The 12,775-nt window shown below is 34.9% G+C and overlaps 1 protein-coding gene across 1 annotated transcript; it reads right to left on the bottom strand.

Annotated features, from left to right (window-relative positions):
* Nucleotides 1-288: 288 nt before the first annotated feature.
* On the bottom strand, nucleotides 289-12,488 carry LOC132734901 (uncharacterized). Its single transcript, XM_060721772.1, has 7 exons — nucleotides 12,367-12,488; nucleotides 11,154-11,345; nucleotides 10,025-10,140; nucleotides 8,899-9,031; nucleotides 6,432-6,566; nucleotides 1,676-1,852; nucleotides 289-528 (listed from the first exon to the last, which is right to left on the bottom strand). Exons 1-7 carry the CDS (start codon nucleotides 12,416-12,418, stop codon nucleotides 392-394), a joined length of 942 nt encoding a protein of 313 aa, XP_060577755.1. The 5' UTR covers nucleotides 12,419-12,488; the 3' UTR covers nucleotides 289-391.
* Nucleotides 12,489-12,775: the final 287 nt, after the last annotated feature.

Genomic DNA, 12,775 nt, shown 5'->3' with positions numbered 1-12,775 from the left:
ATTATGTATTTAACGATGATAAAATGAACATTTCGACCAATGAAAAATCGAGAATTTTGTTTACATTACATGTATTAGAAACTGTACTTTCCGGCACAAAAGCTGTCGCTAAATTATTTACAAGTTTTCCTTTAGGTTTTTATGTTTGTTTTTGTTTTTCATGATGAAAGATCGCATTACAATTGCGTAATTTAAATTTCCCTGTGCACATTTTGTAATGTGATATTAAGGTGACATAAAAGTGACATTTGCATTATATATATTTAAAAAACTTTTTTGTCTTTCATACGTATTTTTTTGCTTGTTTTTTTGTATGAAAATAAAAATGCAAATGAATGTCAATTTATGCCACCGTAATTATTAGATCTATACGAACAAAACGCTTAGCATATTAATAAAACCCCTTACCATTGCAGAGAATATATTTTCTTGTGTCTTCTTTTGAAAAGTTTAAAACATGTCCCACGGAGCTATCATATTCTAAATACCCATAACTGATGTCTGACGAATTGTTCGAGTATTCTAAATCTAAAATGAGTAAACAAAATCAAGGTGCTGAATCGCATAATTTAGATAATTATATTTCAAGTAAATGAAGTAATAACAGATAAAAAACAGATAAAAATCCAACAAATACGTTACCTATATTGGTATGGTTCAACGCAATGAAAATCCCAGCAGTGTCAAACAAAAGAAAATCATTGTTTAAATTAAATCTCATTTGATAATATGTACACACGTTAAAAGGTATTGCATGCTCTTCAAGATTACCTTTAAAGGCGCATTATTTCTCAGAAATAAATTAATTTTCCTTATTTAGAAAGTGCAAATATGTGTTTTATAATGTTTTGAATGCTTGTCAATTGAAGAAAGTAGCGCTGATTGTGAATTTATTAATCATAAAAGTAGTAAACTGTAAACAAAGTAGTATTTTGAATTAAATACAAAATACTAGATCACTATTACTGTACTAATTACAAAAAGCAATAAAGTGGAGAAGAGTTAAGGTAATTGGCCATTCATAGGTTATTCATCTATTTGGAATCCATAACAGGACTTTAAAAATAAAAAGGACTTGAGAAATAAAATTAAATGTATTTCTGTGGCATAATGGGCCTTTAAGCATAAGAGATCAAGTTAGGATTACAAGTAAAAACAATAAAGACCTCATACACGACCAAAAGAAATTTAATTTTGATTTACGGTTCCCATGGTCATTGGTTATTTTCACATGAACGTATTAATGTCTTAGTTATTTACCCATAAAAGTATTTATCATAAAACAATTGAATTGCGTTTATTTGAATTGTGACAGTTTATCTTCCAGAAACCTTGTCTAAAATGAAGTTAAACAAAAGCTAGTTCATAATTATGTACAAATAATGCGGTGCCATATTTCATCTATGACAAAGTGGAACGCTGCAGAACCGTGAGCACATACTTTTTCACAGCTTCAACTGCTTTCACCTATCTTAACTCTGTTAGTGAAGCATTTTTCTATACTGTACAGAAAATGCTGTATAGAAAAAACAGTATTCAAATTTTAAAAGGACGCATTCGATGACGAGTTTATCTGAAAGTTATATCTGATTTTGAAAATATAGTTCGCGATTTTCGTTTGACATTAATTTTACTTTACAGAAAGATCTTTTGAAAACATCATTTAAAAAGTTACCAGTATCTTTGTAAATAACGTCACTCCACACGATCCCTGTCCAGCCGTATATGCCCACGTAAGTCGCATTCCGAACGTCTTTATATCCAGTCGGATAACCATGTTTTCGAAAACACATTGTCGCTGCATCCCTCCAACTTTTTTTTTCTTCGTGTACTTTGACTGACTGGTCTGAATCTGACAAACACAAGAAAGGTATTCACATTATATCACACATTCAACAAATCCGTGCATTGCAACAGTACATGTAAACAGGGTAAATCATTTTATAATACTGAACGTTGTATCGTAGCTTTTCATTGGATAATCGTGATGGTTATTGGAGATGTCATCAGATCCGCTCCACAATTGCTGGCTGCATCCATTTTTTGCTTATCCTAAAATCATCATTACCATACTACAAAACTTTAAATGCGAGAAACGAGACACTCCTCAAACGATAAATTAACATCGAGTGAAACAAATTGGTAAAAGAAAAAGCGAAAAGTATCATGTATGTTGAATTTACTACTACGAACGTGGTTCATTTCGTTTTTAATCCTTTAAACTGTATAAATTGATAACTATTTTCTGAAGAGCGCTTTACTAGTTCATGTTTTTTTTAAAAATACAGTAAACACTATATAGCTACAATATCACATAACACTATTATATGGCCGATTGAATCGTGTACCGAAATTTTGCTGCTCCTTTAATTTTGGAACATTCCTTATTAGAGCTTATTCGGAGATTGACGGAAATAGCCGATATGTCGATATTGTTCGCAGATGCAATTCAACCAAACAGAAATTCTAATTTCAAGCCATTTGAGCAATTAAGCTGCAAAAAGACCTCGCGCATTCTCTTTTTTAATAAAGCAAACTTGTATAAATTTTATACACGGTTAAGTTAATTATTTTCGTTTTCCTTTAATTTATTTATCATGCTGTATTATAAATCCGTTATAAAGATGTCTGTCAGGTAAACTATATGGTCATGTGTACACACTCTGTATGCAATATAACGGATCGGGTTATAAAAGCTATAAACCGTTTCAAAAGCACAGCCATATAATCTGTCGGACATCTTTATAACCATAAATTGTCGCGGGTCAGCTCTACCAGGTAGCCATTATCAAATGGATTTTTGGGTCGAAGTGAATACTGACGCAACAAAAGATACGATCCTGTAATTATATAAATGAATAAATACAGACATGGAATTATATATCATAGCACAGAATTGCTTTGTTATTGTTTTGAATAATGGTGGAGAAGAGTGGAAGGAGTTATGATTGGTTATTGACCCGTGCAAATGTAAGTCGAATTCAACGAAAAGGATTTTTTAATAACAACAACTGTATATTGAACCCTGTAGAAGTATCATTTAAAATGATAAAATTTGCTCTATGTGTGTATGTGTGTGTATTTAAAAATGATATAATCTAGGATAGTTTATTTGAATTATAGTTTAAGTATAGGTTAATAAACATTTGCCAGTACTATGTAATAAATATACCCTATTACACAATGTACATGAACCTTCATAATAAGAAATTGAGAAAATACAAATTAAAAAGAAAGTGAAGTATTTGATTTGAAGCCAGTGCTTAGAGAACAAATACTGTATAAACAAGATATGTTTGTAAAACATGTATGCCCCCTATCAGCAGCCAATTAGTCATGTGATAAGGTTATTATGCATGACTTCTGACCCAGTGATCAAACAATTAATAAGGGTTATCAAGTATCTACTAGTCATGACCTTAACCTTTGACCCCTTGACCCAAAACTCAATAGGGGTCAACTGCTGGTCACGACCAATCATCATACAAAGTTTGAAGTTCCTAGGCCTAAGCGTTTTTAGTTAATTGATCAGAAACCGTTTTTACCTACAAGGTCAATGTGACCTTGACCTTTGACCCCTTGACCCCAAAATCAATAGGTCATCTGCTGGTCATGACCAATCACCATACCAAGTTTGAAGTTCCTAGGCCTAAGGGTTCTTTAATTATTGATCGGAAACCGTTTTAACATACAAGGTCAATGTGACGATCATCTGCTGCTCATGACCAATCACCATGCCAAGTTTGAAGTTCCTAGGCCGAAGCGTTCTTTAGTTATTGATCAGAAACCGTTTTTACTTACAATGTCAATGTGACCTTGACCTTTGACCCCTTGATCCCAAAATCAATAGGGGTAATCTGCTGGTCATGACAAATCACCATACCAAGTTTGAAGTTCCTAGGCCTAAGCGTTCTTAAGTTATTGATCAGAAACCGTTTTTACTTGCAAGGTCAATGTGACCTTGACCTTTGACCCCTTGACCCAAAACTCAATAGGGGTCATCTGCTGGTCACGACCAATCATCATACCAAGTTTGAACATCATAGGCCTAAGCGTTTTTAGTTCATTGATCGGAAACCGTTTTTACCTACAAGGTCAATGTGACCTTGACCTTTGACCCCTTGACCCCAAAATCAATAGGTCATCTGCTGGTCATGACAAATCACCATACCAAGTTTGAAGTTCCTAGGCCTAAGGGTTCTTTAAGTTATTGATTGGAAAGCATTTTTACCTACAAGGTCAATGTGACCTTGTCCTTTGACCCCTTAACCCCAATATCAATAGGGGTCATCTGCTGGTCATGACCAATCACCATACCAAGTTTGAAGTTCCTAGGCCTAAGGGTTCTTTAGTTATTGATCGGAAACCGTTTTTACCTAAGAGGTCAATGTGACCTTGACCTTTGACCCCTTGACCCCAAAATCAATAGCGGTAATCTACTGATCATGACCAATCACCATATCAAGTTTGAAGTCCCTAGGCCTAAGGGTTCTTTCGTTATTGATCGGAAACCGTTTTTACCTACAAGGTCAATGTGACCTTGACCTTTGACCCTTAACCCAAAATCAATAGGGGTCATCTGCTGGCCATAACCAGTCACCATACCAAGTTTGAAGTTCCTAGGCCTAGGGGTTCTTTTGTTATTGATCAGAAACCGTTTTTTTCCAAGAGGTCAATGTGACCTTGACCTTTGACCCCTTGACCCCAAAATCAATAGGGGTTATCTACTGATCATGACCAATCACCATACCAAGTTTGAAGTTCCTAGGCCTTAAAGTTCTTTAGTTATTGATCGGAAACCGTTTTTGCTTACAAGGTCAATGTGACCTTGACCTTTGACCCCTTGACCCCAAAATCAATAGGGGTCATTTACTGATCATGACAAATCACCATACCAAGTTTGAAGTTCCTAGGCCTTAAAGTTCTTAAGTTATTGATCGGAAACCGTTTTTGCTTACAAGGTCAATGTGACCTTGACCTTTGACCCCTTGACCCCAAAATCAATAGGGGTCATCTACTGATCATGACCAATCACCATACCAAGTTTGAAGTTCCTAGGCGTTAAAGTTCTTAAGTTATTGATCGGAAACCGTTTTTGCTTACAGTCAATGTGACCTTGACCTTTGACCCCTTGACCCCAAAATCAATAGGGGTCATCTACTGATCATGACCAATCACCATACCAAGTTTGAAGTTCCTAGGCCTTAAGGTTCTTTAGTTATTGATCGGAAACCGTTTTTGCTTTCAAGGTCAATGTGACCTTGACCTTTAACCCCTTGACCCCAAAATCAATAGGGGTCATTTGCTGGTCATGACAAATCACCATACCAAGTTTGAAGTTCCTAGGCCTAAGCGTTCTTAAGTTATTTTTACTTGCAAGGTCAATGTGACCTTGACCTTTGACCCCTTGACCCAAAACTCAATAGGGGTCATCTGCTGGTCACGACCAATCATCATACCAAGTTTGAACATCATAGGCCTAAGCGTTTTTAGTTCATTGATCGGAAACCGTTTTTACCTACAAGGTCAATGTGACCTTGACCTTTGACCCCTTGACCCCAAAATCAATAGGTCATCTGCTGGTCATGACAAATCACCATACCAAGTTTGAAGTTCCTAGGCCTAAGGGTTCTTAAGTTATTGATTGGAAAGCATTTTTACCTACAAGGTCAATGTGACCTTGTCCTTTGACCCCTTAACCCCAATATCAATAGGGGTCATCTGCTGGTCATGACCAATCACCATACCAAGTTTGAAGTTCCTAGGCCTAAGGGTTCTTTAGTTATTGATCGGAAACCGTTTTTACCTAAGAGGTCAATGTGACCTTGACCTTTGACCCCTTGACCCCAAAATCAATAGGGGTCATCTACTGATCATGACCAATCACCATACCAAGTTTGAAGTTCCTAGGCTTTAAGGTTCTTTAGTTATTGATCGGAAACCGTTTTTGCTTTCAAGGTCAATGTGACCTTGACCTTTAACCCCTTGACCCCAAAATCAATAGGGGTCATCTACTGGTCATGACCAATCACCATACCAAGTTTGAAGTTCCTAGGCCTAAGGGTTCTTTCGTTATCACTCGGAAACCATTTGGTCTACGGACCGACGGACCAACAGACCGACGGACCGACGGACCGACAAGTGCAAAGCAATATACCCCTTTTTTTCGAAATGGGGGCATAATTAATAAAGTAATTAATGCGCCGTTGGCATTAACGCATGTTGATTTTAAGTTTTACATACATGTAAATGTTGTTATTATCCCCTGATGACATGTCCTCCTTTTGTAATCCTTTACGTACATCAGATTGCCTTGCAAAATGCATTAAAGTTATTAAATGTTGAGATAATACTCAATGGAAGCGGTTCTCAAATTACACAGTAAGTCATACCTGACAAATATCATAGCTATTATATAAATAATAACTCACCAGACGTACAAAATACCCATATATTGACGGAACACCGTCTCCATCCATACACACTCGTAATATTTTTTTCGCTGTTGATATGTACTATAAGGCAGCTTTTGCTGTACTCTTGTTTTTCAGGAATTTGTCTGGAGTCTACCGAAAAATATATAAACACAGAGTTAAAGCTGTATACCTGTATATGAATGGCAATCTTAATTTCGAAAATAAAACGTTGCCGCAGTGAGTTCGACTCCCTCTAGAGACTAAATTATTTCATGTGAGGAAGCTATCTTGTTTGCTTACGGAAGGTCGATGGTGCTGCTTAGGTGTCCACCAATCGGTACATCTCGTCTTTTATTCATAATAACCTCGGAATGAATACGAATTGAATGTAGTTCTACTGCGTGGTTTTAGATGTAAACAAAAACAGAGTGTGTAATATTTGGTAATGTGTTGCGAATGTATATATATTTGAAATCCAAAGGAAAATATATTCTTGCATATCGGACTGGCGTTTCCGTGAGTTTTAACCATGCCGGAAATTTCATCTGGCATGGGGGTGCCAGACGAGTCGCGTGCCAAACAACAACGTCATTTTAGCGCACTTTATGACTGAACCGCGTTAAAATGACGTCGTTTTAGAAGGGAAATATGTGCTTATGATGACGTCATTTCACTGTTGTTATTTAAGTTGTAAGTTCATACGCTATTGTAAGAAAATAGTTAGGGAGGAAATGACTTTAATTTCCATGATCATATATCATATTGAGGTAAACCATTTTAAATATGAAATAATATGGCAGAATATGCAAGAAAAAATATCTAACATATGTTTGCGGTTCGGATCGGAATATCCGTCCCTCGGGAACCCGCCCATGGGCGGTAACTTGGCAAGCCTCGTTACCGCCCAATGGGCGGGTCCTCTCGGGGCGGATATTCCGGTCCGAACCGCAACATATGACAGATATTATTAGTCTATTTCGGTAAAATAATGATTGAAAATATGTCTGACAATCACAATCATAATCAATCGATGTACAATTATTTCTTAATCTGAATTCATGTCGACATGTAGACATTTTGTACTTTCCGTCTCTATAACCATTAGACTAAATTAAATACTGTTTACTTTTATACTTTTCAATTTGCTTATTTTTGCTGGACTTTTACCCGATATATTGGAATAAATTTAACTCCTAGCATTAAATTACTATTGGTTTACATGTTAAGTTTCTAAGAGCATTGTCGTGTACGTGAAACGGTGCAGATTTTGCGTGATAGGGTGCTTCCATCCAAGATGGAGGAAGGTAAACAACAAGAATGTACGTATCATTTCATTTTCTATGTATTTAGACAAATCCGTTTTATATTATAAAAGAAGAATAGTTGCATGTAATGTAACAATAAGATCAATAAGTTCAAAATGTATGTTACATATGATATGACGTATGATATTTATGAAATGTTTACTAAAATCTTTTTTAAATAAATATACGTGGAGAAGTGATAAATTTTTTAGTCAATTTCGTAAAAGAGGCACATATATTGAAGTGAATACTCATGCTCATTATAATAAATGTATAAATCATCTGTACACTTTCAACATTTGTTCTGTCAATTTGTTTTGTCGAAATTTGTCTACTTTCTGTTTTTTTGACAACGGCGCAGACACTTTCAAACATTTACCACTTCGCTCGGTTCAAATTTTAAAATTTGTTTGGTAAAAAAATCATATATATATTATATGTAACATACATTGTGAACTTATTGATCTTATTGTGAATTTATTGTTACGTTACATGCAACTATTCTTCTTTGACTTAATAAAACGCATTTCTCTAAATATATAGAAAATAAAATGACACGAACCTTCTTGTTTACCTTCCTAGATATTGGATTGAAGCACCGTATCACAGAAAACCTGCACCGTTTCAAGTACCCGACAGTGTTGCAAAGGTAGGACCGAAATACCGTATTCTTTCTATTGTGTTCGAGGCTCTTTTCTGAAGTTTGACGAAAAGGGTCGAAAGGATGCGATTTGGTGTCCGCTCGTAAGAAAGTCATGAAGGGGTACCTGGTACTTTTCCCGGATACAATACATGACTTAACAGCCAATCAACAATTGACTTAAATTACTTTGCTTTTTAACTTTACTATATGTTACTAGATGAGAGCACACACACACACACACACACACACACACACACACACACACAGAATATGTCATATGACGACTTTCCATCTTGACTAGTGGTAGAACGACTTCTGTACATTATTTCAGGCACGAAGCGGCACCTGAGTTGAACCATCGACGTTCCTTAAACTAACTGGATAACTTCCTGACACGAAAAGAATCCAAAGTCCTTTGCGTGATTTAATCCAAGAGCGATAAGGGGTAAGTGGTTTGAAGTTCTTTAAATAATAATTTACATGAGTCAGAATAAAGTTTGTTAAAGCCTACGGCAAAAAGTAATCCTTAGCGTACCGTTGTGAGGTAGTATTCTGTACACTGACGTGAAATTGTTTCCGCCACAAGCAGCATTGTGTGTATCAGAACACCCAGAAATGCAGCCAAGCTTTCTCATGTCTTTCTCAGGTTTAACTTGCATGCAATAACACTGTAAATAACAAAGATCAATGTAGATTGCCATGATAATGTCATTGTTAAAAAAAGAAATAAAAAAATGATGTATACTAACGCAAGTTGCAAACAAATGGGTTTTTTAAAGTAGGAGAGAGAGAGAGTGGAAAGTGGGGTGGAGGTTGCATGTCAAATGTTCAACCTACAATACTGATTTTGAAGAAGAAAAAAACTTATGTTTTTTCTCGCTCGTGTTTTTAATATGAACTAGATATTTGGCAAAACTTTATCAGAAACCAGCTATCTTGTTTCTTATATAGTTTTTAAACTTAAACAACTTTCACTTTTGTCATGACATTAAGGTTTGTTTTTGTTATGAGTTTTAACAAAGATGGGGTTTTTTATTGTCAGCAAATCATGTAATAATAAAAACGTTCCATATTAAATCAGTCATTTGCTATTTTCAGTAAATTTAGTGACTCTTTCACGCTTTCACCATAATCTACAAATATTTGAGTGCATCGTTATGTTGTTTTTTTACAATATAATTATTATGCCCATCACATGTACATATGTAGCTAAATACAGCCTTTTATTTTTTTTCAAACAGATTACGATAAGATAAACATCAGATGATATCAAATTCAAAAGAATTTCCTTATACATTCTGAATCATATGAGTAAACAATTTATATATGCTTTATTTTTCAAGTTAACTCACTGCATGGAAATTATTTACCATTTGCCATTTTGGGGACGTCCGTGGCCGAGTGGTTAAGGTCGTTGACTTCAAACCACTTGCCCCTCACCTCTGTGGGTTCGAATCCCAACAGGGACTTTGGATTCTTTCATGTTAGGAAGCTATCCAGCTAGCTTACGGAACGTCGGTGGTTCTACTCAGGTACCTGTTCGTGCCTGAAATAATGCACGGAAGGGCACCTGAGGTCTTCCTCCACCAGTAAAGCTGGAACGTCGCGATATGACCTTACTGTGTCGATGTGACGTAAAACCCAAAAAACAAAACATCTACCATTTGTCTATCAATCCCGATAAAAGGTGTGTTAGAACAAGCAGAATAGCACCGTCCGATGTTCGATGTACCAAGTTGTATTTTGGATATGTTTAAGTCCTCTGAACTCATGCACCCTGTATAAAACAGCATATACTTACTGCTTTTATTAAAATCTCTTGCACAGAATAATTCTGGATGATTGTATTAAATGTCTTGACAAAATGTTATGTTAACTTTCGTCAGCAAATTTGATATCTATATATGATATCATATAATATTGATATGATATGACATTAATATGATAATATATTTTAATATTTTTACAGAACATTTTCACCCTATCACTAGATTACCAGGGGCCGAAATAAGACGTCATTCCCAATCCAAAATAGCCTCATTTTCCTAATTAAAAAAGCAGCATAAAATTTAAACTGTTTCAAATTCTAAGAAAAATTGAATTAACCCTTTACTGCATGAGCATGTTATGAAAAATGGCCGTTTTCATTGAAAAGCCTCGTGTTACAAGTTCAAACTGCTATGAAACTATGAAAAATGCTTCAATACTTATTGAACTTGGCACAAATGTGGACTGGACCATTGGCTCTGTGCGTCGTGCTAACAGCATACTCAATCTTAATTTTCCTGTTACCATGGCAACGGGGGACCTCTCAAAATTGCAAAAAAAATCACTATTTTGCATTGTTGTTTTCTTTGTTTTTTTGTTTCCCAAAATGTAAAATTATTTTTCCCAATTTATTCTAGGGTCCTTTTCCCAAAATAGCTATGTTATGATATTGATATGACATCATATGTTATGATACGATACGATATGATATGATATATGATATTATAAAAACTTAAATGATAATATACGTATATGATCAAAATATGATATGATATAATACGCAATGCTGACTGTGCTACACTTATTCATAAGTTATTATTGTACACAGATATAAGTGGTACCGGTTGTCAGCATCCAAGATATTCTCATCCTCATGCTATTGATCTATTAGGCGTCAAGGAATAATATAAATATACGTTTGTGTAGAATCAATAGACCAATTATAAGCTCTCGTTTATCCAATCTTAACATATTTTTTTGATATTGCAAACTGATTATATAAAACGAATTACTTGAATTTACCTATGTATTCAAACAAGGTAGTTTGCTGATAGTAACCAACCCAGACTTTTTGTTCTGTAGTCTGTCCATTCATATCAACGATAAGGTCTGTGTGTCCATAATGTATGGTAGGTGTCGCTACACGAGTATTGCATTCATCACTTTTCCTTGACCATGTCAGTGTTGAATTTGAAACATAGTACGACCATGAAGCTGAAATGGCATGAAAATACAATTGCCTTTTACTTAAGATGTAATTGAAGTAACTTTTAACACATATAAATATAACATTGCTGTGTGCTTGATATATTTTGGGGAGTCCTATGAAGACCATTTGTAAAATCTTTGACATTTTTATCGGGTTTTCCGTATGAACACATCTGTGTATGTTTCTAAATCCAAAAGATTACTATTTACATGTTAAAATGTTGAAATCTGCTTACGTCGGTGCTAGGGGGCGTGGACGGTAGTTTGCACTTTACAGTACCGTCCATGAACATGCTCAATCAAACCGAGCCTGTACGATTTTCAATTTTGCCGTTTTGGATTTTCTTTACGGATTCCTGTATTTTACAGTTTTAATGGTTTAGGAAGACCTCAGGTGCCATTCCGTTCATAATTAGAGGCACAAATGAGCACCTTAGTAGAAAAAAACCTGGATGGTTAAATTGGTCACATGACAAAATTCATGCACAGTGGCAGGACTGGTACCCACAGCATTGAGGATCAAATGGTTTGAGACCAACGATTTTAACCACTCGGTCATGGACATCCCATTGTTAAAGGAAGTTTCATTAAAATCGACTTGTCATCTTATAAGGAAACTAGTTGTTGGAGACATTTAAATATAAAATTCAAGAAGCAAACGAGATACATAAATAAAAGCTTACAAACACATGAACCTACGTGTTCGAATGAAGTTCAAGCATGTTCTTAATTAAAAACAACAAACGTTGATATGGATGATTTATGTAGATGATTTAAAACAAAAATATTCGTTAATCCCTCATCTCTTTGTCATAATCATATTTAAGCATAAAGAATTCAGTATTACGTCGAAAAGTCCAATGTCTTTAATAAGTCCGAATTATCATGGCTTGTTCTTGAAGCCATATAGTAAATTAATATTTCGATGATTAAATATAATATTATGCCAGTTCATGTATTGAAAAAACGGGGTAATGAATACTTATTTTAAAACGAAAAGAACAAAGGAAAACAAAAAAACATTTACCTTGGAATACGGTAACCAGTATAGATAAAAAGAATAAATCCATTTTCCTCATTCACATTTCAGATTCACTTCCTTCTTTTAAAACGTCTTCGTCGTAAATGTAATAAAATGAATATGAACTTGATGAATAAGGAAATTTAATCAAGTTTCACAATTGTGACCGGATGCACTTGGATGATGATATCTATCTTCAATAATTAAAGTTAAATCTTTATTATCGTGAAATGAGAAGAAACTTCGTAAGACTGGATAAATTACGATTAATGCCGAACTAGATCACCGAACTTTCGTGATTCTCGATGGTTCTGAATAAATAAATAATGTAAAAATAATCATAAAGATACAATAAAAATACAATTTTACATTCATTTCTTTTTGTTTGTTCGTTTGTTGTTATTGTTTTGTTTGT

Source organism: Ruditapes philippinarum, unplaced genomic scaffold (genome assembly GCF_026571515.1).
Source record: "Ruditapes philippinarum isolate M1 unplaced genomic scaffold, ASM2657151v2 ctg1096_1_1_1_1, whole genome shotgun sequence".
NCBI classification, from domain to species: Eukaryota; Metazoa; Mollusca; class Bivalvia; order Venerida; family Veneridae; genus Ruditapes; species Ruditapes philippinarum.
The sequence above is the reverse complement of the archived record's forward strand: the minus strand, read 5'-3'. Positions and strand labels throughout refer to the sequence as shown.

Coding starts and splice junctions, on each gene's coding strand:
- LOC132734901 (XM_060721772.1), bottom strand. CDS start 12,418: ATGAGGAAAATGGATTTATTCTTTTTATCTATACTGGTTACCGTATTC. Junction 9,032..10,024: donor TCGGGATTGATAGACAAATG/GTAGATGTTTTG, acceptor TGTTATTTACAG/TGTTATTGCATGCAAGTTAA. Junction 1,853..6,431: donor ATGGGTATTTTGTACGTCTG/GTGAGTTATTAT, acceptor TGTGTTTGTCAG/ATTCAGACCAGTCAGTCAAA.